This window comes from Triturus cristatus, chromosome 9 (genome assembly GCF_964204655.1).
Source record: "Triturus cristatus chromosome 9, aTriCri1.1, whole genome shotgun sequence".
In the NCBI taxonomy this organism is placed as follows: Eukaryota; Metazoa; Chordata; class Amphibia; order Caudata; family Salamandridae; genus Triturus; species Triturus cristatus.
The window spans coordinates 145,750,526-145,772,359 of NC_140592.1; the positions used below are offsets into that span (position 1 = coordinate 145,750,526).

The 21,834-nt window shown below is 50.1% G+C and overlaps 1 protein-coding gene across 6 annotated transcripts in view; it reads right to left on the reverse strand.

Moving 5' to 3' along the window:
* LOC146797537 (uncharacterized) overlaps positions 1-21,834 on the reverse strand; it is a 117,743-nt gene that overhangs the window by 89,134 nt on the left and 6,775 nt on the right. For 4 of the 6 annotated variants that reach the window (XR_014969004.1, XR_014969003.1, XM_085627567.1 and 1 more), the window contains one exon: positions 13,172-13,299. Coding sequence is in view for 2 of the 6 variants with exons in the window: in XM_085627566.1 (XP_085483692.1) it covers positions 13,172-13,299 (128 nt within the window). In the remaining 4 variants the exon portion in view is untranslated. Of the gene's footprint in view, positions 1-13,129; positions 13,300-21,834 lie in introns of all 6 variants that reach the window. The other 2 variants (XR_014969001.1, XR_014969000.1) reach the window with 1 other exon arrangement.

The following is a 21,834-nucleotide window of genomic DNA, read 5'->3' on the forward strand; positions in this document are numbered from 1 at the left end:
CGTGGCATCGCTTCCGGGATAACAGAGTTGGTGGCACCTATTGAGCAGAGTGGGTGTGCAGCCTGCGATGAGGCCGGGTGCCCTGGTATGTCCTCTGCCATGGAGTAATTAAGACCCAGCACCAAACGTGAGACCTGGTGGCCTGCAGAGCGGGGCGGCATGGTGTGGAGTTTGCCATGTCCATGGGCCCCAGGCTTGTGGCCTGCAGCGGCATGTGGTTGGACCTCCTGTCTGCACGCCGGTGGCAGAAGGTGAGCAGTGCGACCTGGGTGTGCATGGGCGAGCATGCTCCGACAGGTGGCAGGAGGGGCTGGGGTGCCTCTGTCTGGGTGTGCATGGGCAGGCAGGCGATGTCCTCCCATGATTTTGCACTTGTCTGCAAATAGAATTGGAGACAAATTAACTCCCTTAATCAACCAAGTGTTGGAGTCAGGTAGTTCTCCAACCTGTTGGAAGAGAGCTACGATCAGGCCAATATTAAAAAAACCCACTCTAGAGCCCAAGAACTAGCACCCGATTGCTGCCCTGCCCATAGCAGCTAAAATTTTGGAGAAACTAGTCAACAGGGTATTGACCGACTATCTTTTTTTTTTTTTTTTTTTTTATTTTTGAAACCGTTTATTGCAGTTCGTAAAAGTTACAGGTATGGGCCTACAACCATCCGGCCGGCCGCTAGAGTGACAAAAACATATTGCACACATACAGTAAAAGTCTCTAGGCAGTGCAGAGCAGTGAAACAGGAGTAATCAATGGTGCAGGCCACACAGCTCCAAGCCCACAGTACGGTTCCCTTTTCTTGAAACAAAACAACACCAAAAAACCACACCCGCAAGGCAACCCGCGATCCAAAATAACAGCACGTGCTCCATAAGTGGGGGACCCAAACCAGCAGCAGAACTCTGGAGAGGGGAATGGGAATAGACCAGGGACTGGGGGACCGCGCGCCCGCGGCTGAGGGAGGGGGGCCGTCTAGGGAGACGGAGCAGGCGAGGCAGCCGGTAGCAGTGGTGGCTCACAAATACCCCCGCGGTAGGCGTTCCAGGGGCCCCAGAGTTTCACCCACGCCCCAGGCTTACCTCTCGCCACATACACCACCTTTTCACGAAACATACACCAATCCATATGCTCTTTCCAGGCCGACACCGCAGGGGGCCTCTGGGATCCCCACAATTGAGCAATGTCGCGCTTGGCTATCATGTATCCCAGAGTCACCCACCGCGTCTGCGGGACCGAATAGTCATTCGGTTCCCATACATTCAGCAAGCATCTCCTCGCTTCAGGCAGCAGCGCAACACGCGTCACCACACGCAGGACCTCATGCACACCACGCCAGAATCGCTCCACCTTCGGGCACTCCCACAGTATATGCATGAAAGTCGCCAACGCACCACAGCCACGCTTACACATTCCGTCACCAGTAAAACCCATACGCAGAAGCCTTGGCCCCGTCACGTAAACCCGGTGAAGGATCTTGAGCTGGACGAAACGAAGGCGAGCCGGGATGGCCACCTCTTTCGGAGAGGCCACCGCGGAAATCCAATCCTCATCGTCCAGCTCCAGCCCGTCGGCAACCCAAGCCTCGCGGAGATTAGTCAGCAGGCACGATCTATCGTTGATCAGTTTTTTGTATATGAGGGAGATCGTGCTGTCCGGGACATGGCCATCTAGGACTCTGTCCTCCAGGGGGGAAGACTCCGGAATGGATGCGACATCCAGAAAGACGGAGCCCAGCGCATGGCGGACCTGTAGGTACCGAAAGTACTCACTGCCCTGCAGCTGGAACTCCGCCTGCAGCGTCTCAAAAGTTTTGAATCCCCCCCTCGTCCAGAGATCTCCCACCGTGCTGATTCCGATCGTGTCCCACTTCTCGAAGCCCTTCGACGTCCACAGGGAGCCCAACCTCTCAGACGCATACAGCGGTGACGCCCGGGTCAAACGGTCCTTCCACCCCATAGCTGCATTAGCCGCGTGCCAGACACGCACCATGACACGCGTCAGTCCCGTCAAACGGGAGTCGGGCGCGCCCGCGTAGAGCGCTCGATTGTAATCGCCACCGGGCAGGAGCATCTTATCCATCTCAAATGCCGGGTTCAAGGCGGGCCCGTAAAGGCCATGATTAATTGCAGCTAGTTGGGAGGCCCAGTAATACCGTTTAATGTCAGGGAGGGCGACCCCCCCATCGTACCACGGGAGCGTCAATTTAGCCAGAGCAATGCGCGGCCTCCCGTCCCAGAACAGGCGCCGCTGGAGGCCCTCCACCTCACGGAAATAGCGTGCCGGGACCAAGTCCATAGTATTCTGGAGGGCGTAGAGGAAGCGTGGCAGGGACATCATTTTAAACAAGGCCGCTCGGCCGAGCGGCGAGAGCGGCAGACGCCGCCAGCGCACCACGTCCTCCCTCAAACGCCGGAGGGGGGGCAACAAATTCCGCTCATAGCGGGCCTCCGGGTCAAGAGTGATATAGATACCCAGGTACCGAAAACCTTGGGAGGCAATCTGGATCGGACAGTCCCGTGGTAAGGCCGGAGCCTCCCCGGAAAGCACATATACACAGGATTTCGCCCAGTTGATGACCAGGCCTGAGTTGCGACCGAATGAACGCAAAACATCAACCAGGACGATCAGAGATTTACGCGGGGAGGCGAGATACAGAAGGATATCGTCAGCATAGAGGGACACACGGTCCTCATGCTCGGGGGTCCAGCGGAGACCACGGATAGAAGGGTGCCACCGCAGCCACTCCGCCAGGGGCTCCAGGGCCAGGGCAAACAGGAGAGGCGACAGGGGGCAGCCCTGTCGCGTACCCCTCCCCAGCGCGAATGGGGCCGAGACTCGCCCATTCACCACCACCTGCGCCAATGGGCCCGAATATAGCAATTTGACCCAGCTAATGAAACCCGGGCCAAACCCGAATTTTGCCAGCATCGCCCAGATGTATGGCCATTCAAGCGTATCAAACGCCATGGTGGCGTCCAAGGACGCCAAGATGGCCGGCTCCCGCACAAATGGGACACGCGCGAGCACCCCGTGCAAGCGCCGCAGATTGAGCGCCGTGTTGCGGTGCGGTATAAAGCCAGATTGGTCTTGGTGGACCAAATCGCCCACCACGCCAACCAACCTGTTGGCCAACACCTTGGCGAGGATTTTGGGCTCCGCGTTCAAAAGCGAAATCGGCCTATAGGATGTGACCCGTTCACGGGGCCTCCCCTCCTTGTGGATCACCACAATTGTGGCTAGACGCTGGTCCGGCGGGAGGGAACCCCGCGAGTGGGCCGCCAGGAACATCCCGCGCAGGTGGGGCGCCAACACATCCGGGCGTAGCTTGTAGAGCTCGATGGGAATACCATTGGGGCCCATGGCCTTGCCGGATGCAACCGAGCGAATAGCCAAGGCAATTTCGTCCGAGGTGGGAGGGGCGTCCAGCGAATCCCTGTCCTCCTCCGCTAGGGAGGGCAGTGCAATGTCCCGAAGCAGGGCATGGGAGTCTGCCTCCGAGCAGGGGGAAACCGGGGAGTAGACTTCGCGGAAATAATCCGCGAAGCAGGAGACAATGGCTTCCGGCTCAGTGACACACGCACCATCAACACTCTCAATCAAAGGCACCACACGGCTCGCTCTCTCCCTCTTATCCAACCACGCAATCAATTTGCCAGCCTTATCACCCACATCATACAATCGCCCCTGCTGCTCTCTACTGAGGCCCCTGGCCGCCTCCGTGACGAGGGCCCGATAGGCCGCCTGCTTTAGGTGTAGAACATGCAACTTGTCGTCTGTTACCCCGCTTCCCAGGTCACCCTCCAGTTCTGCAATCTCGGCCTCTACCCGGGTCACCTCCTCCCGCTCGCGCCGCCGGGCATGGGAGATAAAGGAGAGGGCCTCCCCTCTAAGGACTACCTTGAAAGCCTCCCACAGGGAGATGGCCGAAGAGACCGACCCCACATTCTCATCGAAATATCGCTGTAGGGATTTGATCAAATCAGCACGAATGGTGGGGTCGCGCAAATACCATGCATTGATTGGGGCCACCCTGCCATCCCCCCTCGGGAAGACATCGAGATGCAACAACAATGGGGAGTGGTCTGAGATACCCCGCGCCAGATGGCGCACCTCCCCCACCCTCCCTGCGTGGGCCGCCGGGACAAGGATGTAATCAAGCCGCGAGAGGCTACCATGGGCACCCGAGTGGAAGGTGTACTGTCGCAATACAGGATGCTTTAATCGCCAGCAATCCACCAGGCCCAGCGTATCCAGAAGGCCGGGCAGCCACGCCTGTGCCCGGGGGAGGTCCCTAGGGGGATGGCGATCCATAGACCCAGAGGCTACCGCATTAAAATCCCCTCCAACCACCAGCAGGCCACTCGGAAGGTCCAGAAGGAGGCGCCCCAGGTCCGCAAATGTGGTGGCTTGTAACCCAGGCGGGACGTACACTGATATAAAGATAAACACTCTACCCTCCATTCTTCCCACCAGAACCGTGTAGCGTCCCCTCTCATCATGGCGCACCTCATCAATCTCCAACGGGAGCGAGTTCTTGATCATAATACCCACCCCCCGCGAGCCCGAGGTGAAGCCAGAATGGGCCGCCAAACGATATCCCCGCCGGTTCATTGCATGAAAGGAGTTACCTATAAGGTGCGTCTCCTGCAGGAAGACAACATCTGGTGAAATACGTTTTAAGTACTGCAGGACCACCCCACGCTTAATCCTATCCCCCAGGCCGTTAACATTCCATGACAACACAGCCAAATCCCTACCCCCCATCATGCGTCGAGACAATCGGTCGTCCCCCATCGAGCATCCTAAAAACAACAACATAGTAGCGGGTTTGCCCTGCGGTGCTAACAAACAACACACCCCCCCCACCCCCCGGTCCCAACAAAACTCCCCCCTCCCTGCACCCCTGCATGAGCCCAGACAGCCCCCCCAAAGTGCAGTGTGCCTGTCGCCCCATAGCTAAAATACTAACTAGTCCCCCAGAGGAGGAGGGAAGCCCCCAACAGACCCCGCACGACCTCCATAGGAGGGGAAAATACGCAATCAATAAATGGTGAAGGAACAACGTCCAGAGCAAGGCCTATGCAGTCACCCCTCAATTCTGCTCCGGCGGGCCCTCCTCGCCAGCCGCGCCCCCCCCGCCCCCCCGGCCCCGATCTCCAGGCAGAGTGTCCAGCCAGTCCCCAGCCGCCTCGGGCCGGTCGAAGAAGTGCGTGCGACCATCCACCTCTACCCTCAGCTTAGCTGGAAAGAGCATTGAGTACTTGAGGTTCAGGTCCCTTAGGCGACGTTTAACACCAAGAAAGCTCTGCCGCTGCTTCTGGACCGCCGGGGTAAAGTCTGGGTAGAAATGTACCTCCATGTTGTCAAGCTTGACCGGTCCCTGTTGTCTGGAGGTCTGGAGGATAGCATCTCTGTCCCGGAAATTAAAAATCCGGGCAATGAGAGGCCGCGGCGGGGCACCAGTCTTAAGTCTGCCCCCGGGGACCCGGTGAGCACGCTCCACCGCAAAAAGCTTACTCAGCCCCCGGGGCTGGAGATGGGTCAGGATCAACTCTTCCACGAAAAGATCCGCCGCCTCCGCCTCTCGTCCCTCCGGCACCCCCACAATACGGACATTATTCCTCCGGGCCCGACCCTCGGAGTCCTCCAGTCGCCGGTCCATCAGGGCGCTCGCCTGGCCAAGCCGGCGCACCTCCTTCTGGAGGGCCACCACGTCTGTCGTGAGGCTCGTTGTGGTGTGGGCCAGGGAGTCGACTCGGTCGTTTGTTTTGGACAAGTCTGCCCTCACAAGGCTCACATCCACCAGGACCGAGTCTATTTTTTGCGCTAAGGTGTCGAAACGCTGGTCCACCGAGGCCTTCATCTCTGCGATGGCGCCCATGACGTCCCGGAGGGTCAGATCCACCGGATGAGCGGATGCCTCCGTCGGGCCCACCGGGGATGCACGCGATGTCTCCGGAGAACCCTTCTGGAGCGTGTAGCGGTCCATACTGTTGGCCTGGTGCGCCGTGCCACGGCGGGTCGTCTTCACCTTCGCCCGGTCGCCATCTTGTTTGGTGGACATGCTGGCTCTTCCACCGTCGTGCCAAGCACCCCAAACGGGCCGCTATACCAGGTCACGGGTGCCAGGGGGGGGGCAGGGGCGACCACCGAACCGCGGGTCAACCCACCGCCGGCGGGTCAGCCGGGCTCCTGGACAAGGCCACACCACCACACCCCGCTCCGCAGTCCGACCCCGCTTGAGAGCTAGGAGGGCGCAAAAGCGAAAGTGAAAGTGCGGGGTACGCCAGTCGCCCAGCCCCGTTCGCCGCTGTTATTCACTTTGTCCCCGGATCGCCCCACTACTCCAATCCGGGGGGCCGGCGAGGAGAAGGCCACAACCTTCGATCGATGCTCCCACCGGCGTCCGGGGTCCGATTCGAGCCCAAAAAACGGGTGGCGCCTCAGCTCCGGTTCCCCAACACAGTCCCCTCAACAAGGACAGGATATCGCCAGGATTAATTCAGGAGGTCGCGGAGGTCCTCGGGAGCCTCGCACCTACGCGGCCATCTTGGTTGCGCGCTAGGCTCCTCCTTGACCGACTATCTTGATACCTACAATTTGCTAGACTCCACGCAGTATGGTTTTCGCTCACAGCATTCCACGGAATCAGCCCTGCTTGTAGCGGCTGAGGAGATCCATGGAATAGTGGACAGAGGGGGTAGGGCAATTCTCGTATTGCTAGATCTGTCAGCAGCTTTTGACACCGTGAATCACACGGTGTTAATACAGAGACTACAGGAGGTTGGTATTGAGGGCCCAGCTCTGTCCCTTCTCTCATCGTTTTTGGAGGGAAGGGAGCAGAGCCTATACTGGGACGGCTTTCAGTCCTACAGTTTCCATCTTCTCTGTGGGGTTCCACAGGGATCAGCGTTGTCACCCACGCTGTTTAACATCTACGTCACCCCCTTGGCCAGACTCATCAGGAAGCATGGTTTTGCCCTAGTGTCCTATGCGGATGATTCCCAGCTTATAATCTCGACGGCCAACCAGCCAGATGACACAGCCGTTAGATTCCACACGTGTCTTCTGGAAATCATGACCTGGATGAACCATAGCTTCCTGAAGATCAACACAGACAAAACAGAGATCATTGAGTTTGGTCAGGGGCAATCCCTGTGGAACGACTCCTGGTGGCCCCTGAAGGCTGGTGAATGCCCCTGCCCTGTGTCCAAGGTGAGAAACCTTGGTGTTATGTTCGACAGTCAGCTAAATTTCTCGGCCCAGGTGAATAGCCTTACCTCTTCATACTTTTTCCTAATAAAGACCTTGAGAAAGATCTTTCCTTTTATTGCGCAGGAACTACAAAAGGCAGTTGTGGTGGCTCTTCTGCTGTCCAAGCTTGACTACTGTAATGCCCTGCTATTGGGGATTAACAAGGCCCAGCTGAGTAGGCTACAGTCATTGCAGAATGCCGCTGTGAGATTGCTTCTGAATATTCCTAGAGGCCAATCCACCTCGGCGGGAATTAGAGCACTACACTGGCTTCCTGTACAACAAAGTGTGGAATTTAAGGCATTATGCCTGGTCAACAAAGCTATTTTCAGGGGAGGAGCTAAAGACATTCATAAAATGTTGATCCCCTATACCCCCAGTCGTGCCCTGAGATCTAGTACTTTGTGCCTTCTTCAGGTGGATAGGACTAGGAGAGTTAGATGGGGTGGAAGAACCTTCTCAAACTGTGCTGCGAAGCTTTGGAATAAGCTGCCCACGTCCATGAGACTTTTGCCAAATCATCAATCCTTGAGGAAGGTCCTGAAGACTTGGCTGTTTGCTTCCAGGTAGCCCCTGCGATAAGACTGCACCACTTCCATACTCACCAGCGCCAAGATGCTACGGCAATCGAGTGCTTTAAAAATCTATATCCTATCCTATCCTATGTTGTCGTGTGCGATTGTGTGTACTGTGCCAAACATGTATCTGGACTACGTTTCAGATGACGGGTCTGTCTCAGATGTGTGACCTAATGGACTGCACTACATGTCGGCAAGTGGTTGGAAACACACCGGTGGCAGCAGGTGAGCAGTGTGGCCTGGGTGTGCAGGGGCAGCGCTCTCTCTCTTTCTCTCTCTCCCCCTCTCTTCTTCTCTCTCTCTCTCTCCCACTCACTTCCTCTCTCTCTCTCTCTCCCTCTCTCTCCCACTCACTTCCTCTCTCTCTCTCTCCCACTGTCTTCCTCTCTCTCTCTCTCTCTCTCTCTCTCTCGCTCCCTCTTCCTCTCTCTCTCTCTCTCTCCCCCTCTTCCTCTCTCTCTCACCCCCTCTTCCCCTCTCTCTCTCTCTCTCTCTCTCCCCCACTCTCTTCTTCTCTCTCTCTCTCTCCCACTCTCTTCCTCTCTCTCTCTCTCCCACTCTCTTCCGTTCTCTCTTTCTCCCACTCTCTTCCTCTCCCTCTCTCTCTCTCTCTCTCTCTCTCTCTCTCTCTCTCGCTCTCTCTCTCTCCTTCACTCTCTCTCTGTCCTTTGATGTGCGCAGGACACACCTTCTCATCATGATTTTTCTCTTGCAGGCTGTGACCTACGTATTGGCCCGAGGGGAGCCGCAATGTGTCTTCATTTAATTTCTGTGTTCATTTTAATAAAGTTTGATTTGTTGCTTCGGAAATGAATGTGTGATGCTCATTTTTGTGACGACACATGCATGTCACCAGTTGTGAGTCTGTGACATAATGCGGATAATTTTGTACGTAATTGGGTATAGCTGATGTGGCATGTCTTTGGTTGGGGGGCTGGAGAGGGGAGTGTCCTGGGGGTGGGTGCGACGGGTGTTGTTTCTCTTTCGGCCCTCCGGGCTGCATGTTCAGTTGCCCGGGTGCATGTGATGTTCTTCAGGCGTGGCTGTGGGCTGTGCTCCCTTTTGTGGTGCAGGCTGTGATCCGACTTAGCACCAAGTCAGAGCAGGTGTTATTTTCCTGCTGCTAACGCGCCTTATCGCCTGTTTTGTGTTCTTATCGCAGTTCTGGCTGGTTGTTGTGAATGTTGTGGAGTGGTGTTGTCGCGGCTTTTGGCACAGGAACGTATACTCTGCATCTTATTAGCTATAGTTGCAGGGGTCTTCTGTGGTGATGTTGTTTGTGGCTGCTATCGCAGGTAAACTAGTGCTGTGAGCTAACACCAGCTTGTGAATGGGGCGATAGATTTATCGCAACTTTGGCTGCGATAAAGTGCCGTTAACTCGGCGATAGTTCCTTGTGAATATACCCCATAGTATCTTCTGCGATTAACATAATACAGCAAGACAGGTCTATTCTACAACATGAACTGTCACAGTTACGGTTCATTGTAATACTACGCTGGACGTTACAAATACTAGGCTCTGCCAAGTGTCATGGCATAACATCAATAGTACGAGTATGTTTTCGGCATACGATCTAAGGGAAACACAGATCATAATGGCATGCAGGGATGCAAATATATCATGTTGCACATTGAAAAATGTGGCTAATTACCTTTTGCCGTGGCTGAGACACCATCCAAAGACTGGATAATCCACGGTTATCTCAACCTACCGTTTACGACTTTCCAATTCCAATATTGTATCCGATACCAGCAGGTAGGCAGATACGAAGCGCTAGGGAAAGGTTATGTGCAGTTACCATTCAGGTTTAGATGTAGGAATGGGAACACTGAAGTTTTCCTTAGTGGTTTTGACTGTGAGGATGCCTCTAGTTTGCAAGGACATTTATCTCCATGGGGCATGCAATTCTTCAGTGGCAAATTTGTCCTGTTATCTGAAGGGTCCCCCGGCTGCTGTGATTCATCCTTTTTTAAGCTGTTCTCGAATGGGAGCTATTTGATGCTGAATGATCAAGGCTGTTGTGGAATGGAACCTGGCATTGATATATCTGGTGACGGTTAATTCCATAGTCACTTGTTGCACACAAATGTTGTTTCCACCTGCCTGCACAGTTCGGGAAGCAACGTTATGGCCTTCGAAAAATGTTTTCAACATATGCTTTGATTCTCTGAGTAAAGTGAAAGCCATGCTTTTTCAAAAGAATGTGGCTTTAACTTCTTCCAGAGAGACATTTGATCTCCAGGTTGCAAGGTCCTGGTCTGAGATACAGGCACTACTCCACACTAACTTTCCGCTGCATTTTGGGGAGCTGGTCCACCATATCTTTAATATCTCCGATACAAAGGAAATAGTGCAATTTTCAAACTATATTGGCCTTGGACTGCTTAGCACCTTTCAGACAAATTTTTAGAGTTATACCATCTTTCATACAATCCGTGTGGGGAAGCGTTTTTTGGGTGCTACCTCTTGTCCTGCTACTTGTGGCGGGAATCCTGATTTTAATATTTCTGCTACGCAAAGACATCCCAGTTCAACCCGGAAGGGAGACAGCACTGCTGGTGCTACGATGCCTTGAGTGCATGGTACACTGCATCAGCACACCTCGACTTCGAGAACTAAATGAGCACTGGTTCATTTCCTTCAGGCCCGTTTGGCTTCACGGCATACAACCTGTATCCCTTTGCCTACTTTGCAGCCATTAATGCGTTTTGGATCTATGCCTAGGATCACATTTAGTTGCGCCACTAGACATTGAGGTACTGATGGACCCCTTAAAGGCCCATGGGTATTGTTGTCCCCTCCGTATTCCATTGCTGATGAATGCATTCTTCAAACTACCATGGGTTGCTTTGGCTCTTTGTGCAACGGACACCGGCTCAATAATAGCACTTACAAGAATCAGTCCCTCCCTCAGCGGCAGCTGTGGGAATTGGTTGGAATCACCTTTGGTCCAAAAACCTGCTTCGAGGTACGCCTCTGGGACCATCGTCTGCGGTCGTGGGCAACAGCAATGCTGCATCTACCATCAACACATAATCAATTGGCTTCTTCCGTATGCTGGGTACCATTTGGCCTGTTTTAAAAAAAATGGATGAACATCTTTTTGTTTAATTTTTTTGGGCACTGTGGCTTTCTGAGTGATTTGGATTTCAAATAAGTATAATGACTTTTAAAGGCTTTAATGAATATTTTAAAGATGATTTCAAAAGTGGTTTTGATCCCGTACATACACGGACCTGAGTTAAAAGCAATGCATTATTTCTGGGAGTTCGTTAAGACCATTGACGGTGGTGGTTAGTTTGAGAATGTATTTAGCTTCAAAGCTTGCCAGTAAGGTGTCTATATTTTGGCCTTTCACATGTTTTAACACTGTCCACTTTATCTCTTGAGGCCCATGGTTCTTGTCTATTCAGCGTTTTACCATTGGTGCTGTCAAAACTTTACATTTGATGCAGGATCTGTGTTGGGTCACTCGTGTTCTGATTTGTTGAGTGGTTGTGCCAACATATGCCAGATTGCATGGGCATAGTACGCAGTATATCACGTTGGACGTGTTGCAATTTGTAAATTCTTCATGGCTAATGCTTTTATTGCCGTAGGTGAAATCGCTTCCTTCAATGGTACTTCCACATGAATTACAATTGCCACAACAACAGTGTCCTTTTATTGGAGGAAGTGCTAGCATGGTTCGTAATGTTGGCGGAGTTCTTTTCAGTTTTGTGTTTGCTCGCACCAGGTGGTCCTTAATGCTCCGGTTCTTTTTTAGAGCAAAAATAGGCAGTTCCTTGAACATTTCATGGCTTTTGACTCTGTGCCAATATGTTCTCACAATCTTTTTTATTTCGTTTGGTAGAGCCAGAGAAAGTGGTCACACAGACCAAGGGCATCTCTTTGGATTTGTCTTTCTGTGTCAGAAGGGATTCCCTTGGTGTGTACCAAGCTCTTGTCATCGCTCGTTTGGTCAGCTTACGAGGGTAGTTACGCTCAAACAGCTTCTCAAGCAGTATTTTTGCATGTTTGAAGTAGTCTTCATTTCTTGAGCAGTTACGCCTTATTCGAAAAAATTGACTGAATGGCAGGTTATCCTTCAAGTTCCTTTTGTGGAAGCTGGCGAAGTGTGGCAGCGTGTTTCTATCTGTTTTTTTGGTGAACAGTGAGGTAAATAGAATTCCTTCTTCGTGTTTCACCATCAAATCCAGGAAGTTGTTTTCCCTATTGCTCTAATTCATTGTAAATTGAATGTTTGGGTTTCTCTGCTTTAACCAGTTGTGGAATTCTTTTAGACTTTCTGGCCAGCCCCTCCAGAGCATAAAAATGTCATCTATTTATCTCTGCCATGTTTTTATGTGACCGTCGAAAGGGTTGTTGTTGTAAACCCAACATTCTTCATAAAGGGCCATAAAATTATGGCCATTTCTGGGGCGAAGGGACATTAGTCTGGCAGAGTGCACAGCAGGGTACAGCAGCAGGCAGTTCTCAGAGAGTCCTTTGGGCGGTCCACTAGTCAACTAAATACTGTGTCTCATGGTCCTATTTTTATTCCCTGGTGCGCTTCTTCTGGATCGTGGGTGAAGTTCCTGGAAAGGTTCTTTGAAGTGTTTGGAATTTCCAGTCTCCCATGCTCTGGCTCTAGGATGGCTGCAGTGACAATACAGGGTTGTTAGGCCTTTTGTGTGAAGGCAGTGCACAGGCTATTGAGGTGTAAGCGGAGTTGTGCTCAGCTCTGCTCCCCCATCCAGTCATCAGATGACCTCTTCAGACACACCTAATCACTCTATTGTGTGACTTTCTGGTAGGAATTCACAAAGTCTGCCAGTTCCACTCAGTAATATGGCCCAAGACAGGCTAAGGGCACAAAAGGCTAAGGGCAGGTGTTACGAGTATCACATGCTACCAAACCCTTTGTGTTCTAGCATGCATAACCTCTCCATAAGCTGCGTGTGCCAGCACCATCAGAGCCATGTTACCATGATTCCATGAAATTGTGTCAATGTGACATCATAATTGTTTATCCTATGTACCAGTGCCTTATCCCTGGTTGTATAGTATATAAGGATTGGTGCTTAATCACGTTACAGACACTGATGGACCATGGTGGCAGAGGTAGGCACCATTTATATGTTCATTGTATTTATGTATGTATGTTCACAAAACAAAAGCAGTGGTAGACGCTGGCAGAACAATCAGAAAACCCTCCAGGTGCCTTTCACCGTAGCACTGTCTGCAAATTCCTTCATGACACTCCAAGTGAACAATTAAACTGTAGCGGAAGGACACGTTTCAAGTGCGCCCCCTACCTGTAGATGCAGTAATTTAAACCACGCTGTAAAACAACACACCGCTTAGCCTCATTGGATCGTTCTTGGCACCTGGATCCTTGACAGCAGTCTTCAGACGCCTCTCTCCTTTGGCTGCCAAGTTCCTCGTTGCTCTGCTGCACCTCCTCTGCATATGATTATCACTCAACCTGGAAGAGAAGCGCAACACAAGAGCAAGTCAAAACTTGAACCATTTTTCTCCCATCGCACTGATGCACTGGACAGCAGGCTACATTATCAAGGTAAAAACAAGCCTTATTTTATGCACAAGATGTACAGATGCCTATACAACATATACTCCTCTAGTTGCAATGAAGCAGATGGGGTGGCATTTGAAGGTAAAAGACTGCACAGGGAAAGCCGTATTTCCTGTAATAGCTGCAATCCCAGTCACACTAAAAACTGTTGTTTTTGGGACATAACAAAATGCTCAGGATAGATGTATTTCTGATAATGATGCAAACTGGCATTTTCAGAAACTGTTTTGTTGTTTTAGGATACATTGAGCAGCTGCAGTTGATTTTTAGCAGCTGCATATGTGCAGACTCCGTTCTTGTCCATATTATTGGCTTATGACTATTGTTAGACTGAGCTAGCCACTCTGTGTACTTGCAAATCTGGTATAGCACAATTCATAAACAGTAAACACACCAATTGGAGAAAGAGTGCATTGTTGTTGTAAAATACAAAGTCACTGTTATTTGGTTCTTTGCACCACTCATATGTAAAAACGTCTGTTGAGCCTTTAGAGTAGCCTTACGACTAATATGTGTTTTTTATTTTCAGAGCATAATAACCCAGAGCAGTACAAGACTCTGACACACTGGGCACACCTGCATTGTGAATCCAGTACTCATGCCCTCCTGGAGTCAGAAGCACCTGGCACTGATAAAATGCATCTTTAAAGACCTGTCAATGTTCTTTTTCTCTCTCTTTCCAACCCCCCTTACCTTTTCGAACTTACTGGGACGCAGATTATACTTTATTGCTGCTCGTTAGTTCTCAATGGGATTTGGGGATTAACGTCGACCCATCTGAACCACCTGGAATTTCAGATGAGTGGCTCTCTACAGCAGGAAAATGGCAACTTTCTAAAAGTGGCATTTCCAAAATTGTAATGAAGAATTCAACTTTACCATTAGGAGGGTTTATCATTACAATGTTATAGGTACCAAACATGGCATATCTACCTCCTCTCAATTAGGAATTACAGCTTATTAAATGTAATAAAGAATCCCCAATGTTGATCTATGGGAGGGGTAGCCCTCACAGTACATTTTCAACCTTTTAATTACACAGCACTCTGCCCTAAATGCTACCTAGGGCCTACCTTAGGGGTGACATATGTATTAAAAGAGAAGTTTAAGGCTTGGCAAGAGGGTTTAAATGCCAAGTCAACATGTCAGTGTGACATTGGGTTGAGGCTGTAATGGCAGGCCTGAGACAGGTTTTAAGGTGCTACTTAAGTGGGTGGTACTACAAGCCCACTGACAACATTTAATTTACAGGCCCTGGGTGTATGGTATACCACTCTACAAGGGACTTATAAGTAAATTAAATATGCCGATTAGGTAAATGCCAATCAAACCACGTTTAGGGGAGTGAGCACAAGCACTTTAGCATTGGTTAGCAGTAGTAAAGTGCACAGAGTCCTAAAACAAATGACCAGCAAAAACTGGAAGTAAGTAGGGAAAACGTTTGGGTGAAGACCACCCTCAGGCTGACAGGTCTAACAGCTACCTTCTATTTTGTAATCTATTTGTGTTACTTTCCAGTCAATTGTCCCAGAACCAGGTTGCGGTAAGGTGCTTTTGTTTGTTGGAACAGGTAAGTCCTTTTGTAAGGCTGTTTTAAAGGTTTTGAGGGTAGGGAGATATAGGGAGAAGTCTAGACGTTAGTTATAGTGTTGTTTGTGGGGTTGTTGTATATTTACATGTAATAATAATAGCGATTTTTACTAGTTTGAAGTTTTGGATTTTCGTACACAGTTTAAGTAAGGTATCATTATGTTATATTAAATTATGTTATATTATCTATATATGGGTGACTAAGTGTGATGTATATGGTTTTTCGATAATGTAATGTGTTTTGCGTATGAGTTTTATTTACTTTACAGGTTTTTGCCTAAGAATGTGGCCTATGGGCATTGCAGTTTCCTTTATTTTTTATTTTTTTTAAAGAAATACATTTTGTTTTATAATAAACCAATGCTTTTTACTTTGATTTCCTTGTTTGGTTTTCCTGGAGCATTTCTTGATTGCTTTGAAGGATCTTTATTGGATTTGCTTTATTTTTGCATTTTATGTGTGGACTTTTCAGATAATATTTTTTCCATTTTTGATGGAATGCAAATTCTTCCTGCATGGATACAGAGGAAGATCTGCAGCTAAACAACAGTAAGTTTTATTTATTTTGCTTCCTTTGGGTGGGAAATGTTATATTGTATTGTTTGTGTAAATATTATGTGTTTGTTATTTGGAATTGTATGGTTTATGTGTTGTAATTAGTTTATGTGATGGATTGAGTTCCATATATAATTTTATTATTTCAGTCTTCAGTAACATTAGAGTTTATTACATTTTTAGACTGATGTGATAAAATATTATATTTATTAAAAAACGGATTTGTCATGTTGGTTTACATGTTGGAATAGTTTTTGGGGACTTTGATAGGTTACTTTTTTTTTGTTATATGCTAATGGCTATCATTTATAAGTAATGTACTCCTTTGTTATTTGTGAAGGTTGCGTTCTGCCCCGAGTTTTTTTTTTGTATATCTTTTTATTATGAAACAAATCGACATTACATACCATTTTACGACATGAGCAACAGACCAAACATCCTCCAGTTTACCACCCTGGGTTAAAGTTAGTCAATCCCCAATATACAAAACATGACAATTAGGGGGTTTCAAGAGTCTCGTCGTCATTCAAGGTTGCTGGCGGGATACAGATATTTCCTCTATACAAGTTCCATGGCCCCCATACTTTTCTACACTTCCCGGGACACCCTCTGGCCACATATACTGATTTTTCCCAGAACATGCACCAGTCCAGATCTTCCTTCCATTTGTCTAGCGTTGTCGGTTGGTGATCCCCCAATGTTGTGCTATGTTTCTTTTAGCCACCATTACTGCCAGGGTCACCCATTGCTTAGTATAAAAGGTAAGGTCTGTCGGCTTCCAAATATTGAGGAGACACCTGCGGGCTTCGGGTTGCAAGTCGACTGTGAGTACCTCTCAGAGAGTGTGATGTAAGACTCGCCAGTACGATTGTATGTGCACACATTTCCAAAATTATGTGGATAAAGGTACCCACCTCCCCACAACCACGTCTGCACTCTCCACTGTCCATTCTGCCCATCCGGACCAAGCCTGGCCCAGTGATGTAAATTATGTGCAGAACCTTTAGCTGCTCTAAACGTAGCCTTGCTTGGACCGCTACCTCCTTCGGGGAGGAGACCGCTGCTTGCCAGTCTTCGTCATCCAGTTCTAAGTCATCTTTAACCCATTTTTCCTTAAGGGACAGGAGTGGGTCTTCCATATTGTTTATTAGCTTTTTATAAATCAGAGAGATAGACCTCTCGGGAAGATGGCCATCTAATATCCTATGCTCGAGGGGGGACACGTCAGGAGGAGAGGGTCTACTAGCAAGGTGAGTCTGGAGTGCGTGTCAGACCGGCAGATATCTATAACACTCAGTGCCAGCCAGGTTATATTGCTGTTGAAGAGAGGCAAATGGGAGGATTACACCCTTGACCCAGAGGTCCTTGATCTGGGAGATACCAATAAGATCTCACTTATCGAATCCTTTGGTTTGACAAAGGCTCCCCAGCTTTTCGGAATTCCAGAGGGAAGTCGCCAGTGTGAGCCTACGATCCCATCCCAGGTGTTTGATCACTTCATGTCAAACATGAACTGAGTGCGCGGTCGGACCCATGAGGGGATATTTACGGGGTTTAGAATAGAGTGCCCTACTATAGTCCCCACCTTGGAGGAGCCATCTATCCATGTCGTATCCTGCGTCATCCGGTCGACCGTACATCCCCTGATTTATCGCGGTCAGATGTGCTGCCCAATAATATTTCTTAATGTCCGGGAGACTGATGCCACCATCATACCAGTTGAGAGTGAGTTTAGATAGGACAATCCAAGGTTTGCCGTCCCACAAGAGAGTTCTGAGCAGAGTTTCTATCTCTTTAAAATATGACTTGGGAACTGTGTCCATTGAATTTTGGAGGGCGTATAGAAAGCGGGGCAGTGCCATCATTTTAAAAAGGACGGCCCTACCCAATAAAGAGAGAGGTAAGGGCTTCCAGTGGTTGATATCACCCTTCAACCTCCGAATAGGTGGTAGGAGGTTTCGAGTGAATCGTAGCATAGTATTTAATGTAATGAATATTCCGAGTTAGTGAAAACCATCTGTGGCAATCTGTATCAGGCAGCCTTTCGGGAGGACTGGCGGTTCACCGTGCAAAACATAAATCACAGATTTAGACCTGTTTATGGCAAATCCGGAATATCTGCCAAATATTGCGAGGATGTCTAGTAAACATATCAAGGAGGCCCTCGGGGAGGTCAGATACAGCAGTACTTCGTCTGCATATAACGATATCCTATCCTCCCAGTCTGGGGCCTAACGCATACCGCGGATCATTGGATCTCTACGGATCCACGCCGCCAACGGCTCCAGTGCCAAGGCAAAGAGGAGCGGAGCCAGGGGACATCCTTGACGCATTCCACGGCTAAGCTCAAAAGTCACTGACTTGCGATTGTTCATGACAACTTGGGCCACAGGTTTAGAATATAATAACCGAATCCAGCTCACAAACTGGGATCCGAATCCCATTTTGTCTAAAACAGCAAAGAGATGCAGCCACTCCACCATGTCAAACGCCATGGTGGCATCTAGTGACACCAGGACCGCGGGTTCTAAGATAGTTGTAGCTCTGCCCAACACCCCATGGAGCCGACGGAGGTTTAAGGCGGTGTTACGGTGCGGCATGAAGCCAGACTGGTCTGGATTCCCCAGGGTATCAATTACTTTTACCAGGTGTGTGGCCAACATTTTTGCTAGGATCTTGGGCTCAGCGTTGAGAAGTGATATCGGTCTATAAAACGTACAATGGGTTTTAGGCTTACCTTCTTTGTGAATGACCACAATGTTGGCAATTCTCTGATCTATAGGAAGTATCCCTTTATCCCTACAATCCCTAAACATTGAATGGAGGTGAGGAGCTATCTTGTCTGGCCGCAATTTGTGCAACTCAATCGGGATACCATTAGGACCCAAGGCTTTACTGAAATTAACCACTCGTATAGCCTGAGCCAACTCATCAATCGCAAAAGCGAACTCCAGGTACTCATGATTTTCGTCAGTCAGGGTGGGGAGCACAATATCTTGAAGTTGGGCCGCATTTACTCCCTCTGTGTATCGCCCCTCTGTTCTGTAGACTTCCCGATAATGATCCGCAAACCGGTCTGCTATACGTGGCGGGTCTGTGACTGGGTCGGTTCCCTCTCCAGTCAGTTCGGGCACCAGGCGCGATGCCCATTCCTTCCTATCCAAACAAGCAATCAATTTCCCAGCCTTATCCCCGTGTTCGTAGAGACTACTCTGCATTTCTCTCCCCTGTGCTCTAGCTCTATCCGTCGCTATGCCTCTGAATCCGTCTTGCTTTAAGCTTAGCAAGTGCATCTTTTCAGGCATCACTGTCTGCTCCAGGTCTTCCTCCAGTCTAAGCACTTCATCCTCCACACTCACCAAGTCTTTGTGTTTATCTTTTTTCTTAACCGTAATAACGGATATGGCTTCCCCACGTACAACCGATTTATAGGCTTCCCATAATGTCTGGGCTGAGTGCACTGTTCCCTAATTTTCCAGGAAATAATGATCTGTGGTCTGAATTAGTTTCTTACGAATGTCAGGTTCACGTAAATACCACAGATTAATGGGAGCAATTCTCCCTACACTAATTTGACCCAGGACCAGTCGCATCCAGACCGGAGAATGATCCGAGATGCCCCTGCCCAGATGGCGGATCTCTCGGATATCACAGGCCTGTGACGCCAGGACCAAGATATAATCAATACGGGACAGGCTATGATGGGCACCGGACCGGAAGGTGTATTGGGCTCTATCGGGTTTATGCACCTTCCATCCATCTACCAGCCCCACGGCCTCGAAGAAGTTAGAAAGCCACCGCTGCGCGGGCCTAATGTCTCGTGGGGGGTGGCGGTCCTGCTCGCCAGGTACAACAGCATTAAAGTCCCCCCCTACAATGAGGAGGCCTAGCGGGAATGACAGCAGCACTGCCCCCAAGTCTTTATATGTCTCATTCTGAAAGCCGGGGGTAACATATACTGACACATATGTGATGGTCTGACCTTCCCATTGTCCTGATATTCCCACATATCTACCCCGGTTGTCGGACCACATGGACTGCGCCGTGAAAGGGAATGATTTCCTGACCAATATGCCCACTCCTCTGGAACCTGTTTTAAAGCCCGCGTGTGCCACTAACCTGTACCTCCCTCGGTTCATCGCTTGGCACGTGTCACCGAACAAATGAGTTTCTTGCAACAGGATAACATCTGGGGTCTGCCTTTTGATATTCTGATGCACCATGCTGCACTTGATCTTGTCGCCCAGCCCGTTAACATTTCAGCTGAGGACTAACCGCTACATCCCACTATGTACCCATCGGAAATTATATTCGGACCCTGCTCCCGCTCTATTCCATCATCGAGTGTAGTCGATTGAACTGTTCCTTCCATAAAGTGAAATCCAAACAACATGAACATTCCCTCCCAACCACCCCCCTCCCTGCTCCCCTGCACTCCGGGCTTCGAACTGTCCATGATTAGACTTGCAGAGGGCCTGTCGCCCCACCAAATAACTAAAAGTAGAAAAGTAGGGTACGTGGTGCCCCATCCCCATACCAAAAAAAAAACAATTGCACAGACTTATATAGCTAATTCAAATTACCACACAATAATATGCACTGAGAGGGGGCCCAGAATGTCTGAAGATACTCGCTGGCGTGTCCTCCCTTCAGGTCCCATTCCCGACCCGCTTAGGTCTGCATGAAGGCCCATGCCGGGAACCACCCCCACCGCCCGTCCCTACGCGCTCTCCCCCGCCGGTCTCACCACTGCTTCAAGCGTGTCACTGATCAGCGATTCTCTGGCCACTCCGCTGCTGATTCTGGATGCTCAAAAAACCAGGCTCCACCATCTGCCTCAACTCGAAGCCTGGCTGGAAACAGCATGGCATATTTGTAGCCTTTATCCCTCAGAGCCTTTTTGATTCCCAGAAATGAGCGTCGCTGTCTCTGAACTTGCTGGGTGAAGTCCGGGAAGAATGTAATGTCGGTGTTTTCGTACTTCAAGGGTGGTCCAGCCCTGGCGTGTTGGAGTATGACATCTCGGTCACGAAAGTTGAGTACCCTAGCCAGGATTGGACGAGGGGGGCCCCAGGCCTAGGTCGACCTCTGGGAACTCTATGGACTCTCAATGACAAAAAACTTTCCAAGCCCCTTGGGTTGCAGGTGTTTCAGGATAAGATCTTCCACAAAGTGTGCGTTCCGGCGTTACTTCTCCCTGTGCTGCGCCCCCCTTGCCAGCACGGGAGGAATCAGGCAATGAGCGTCGCTGTCTCTGAACTTGCTGGGTGAAGTCCGGGAAGAATGTAATGTCCGTGTTTTCGTACTTCAAGGGTGGTCCTGCCCTGGCGTGTTGGAGTATGACATCTCGGTCACGAAAGCTCTTGAGATTCATTGCAGCTGCAGTGTCTTCGATGTGGAAGGGGAGGGAGGGGGAAGCCCGAACGGATTCCAGCCAGCAAATCTCAATCCCCGGTTGGGCCTCCCAGCCGAACCACAGGAGCACCCGGGCCATGCACCATCCGCCTCAGCACTCGAGGCCCCGGCGCCAGCTCTGCACCCAGGCCCGGGTGTTCCAGGGTCCGCCCCGGCCCCCGGAGACGCCCTGCGTCGATCGCAGCAGGGGACACACCTCCGATAGACTCCGGCTCCAGTCCCCCGTTCGGGGGTATTCCGGGATGGTCTCCGCTCCCCGCCTCAGCCGCCACTCGAAGCCCCAGTCTCTACTTCACGACAAGGCCGCACCGCAAACACGGCCAGATCTCGGGGCCCAGGTCGCTCCCCGAGGTTTGTTGTCCTGCGAACGCCTACCGGATGCTTTCCCCTTCAAAGGCTGTGCAATTAAGTTCCGGATGATAGTGGCGGATAGACGGGGGAGTAGAGGGGTCATCAGAGCTCCGCTAAACTGCGGCCATCGCGCTTCACGGCTTAGCCACGCCCCCGTTCTGCCTAGTGTTGATTGGAAGGCATTGTGCCATTCTTCCTCTGTGTTGTTTGTTTAAGCTTCCTGTGCCAAGGTGCTATCATAGATATTCGACCATGGTATTTGGAATTTAGTTTGACGTCCGTGTCGGGAGCAAAGCAGTCTCCCAACCCAAATCGCTTCAAAACAATCCATTAAGGAGGCTTACTTTGTCTTCATTTTGTTGGTAGAATGTTTGTAAATATTAGTAAATTCTAGTGGCTAGCTACCTGTGTGACAGAGACATAGGCTAGGCTAGTGCTATCATTTTTGTATTATTTCAAAGGCAAATTGACTGCATGTAGAGTATTGAACACTTATGGCCTGGTTATGAGCTTGGT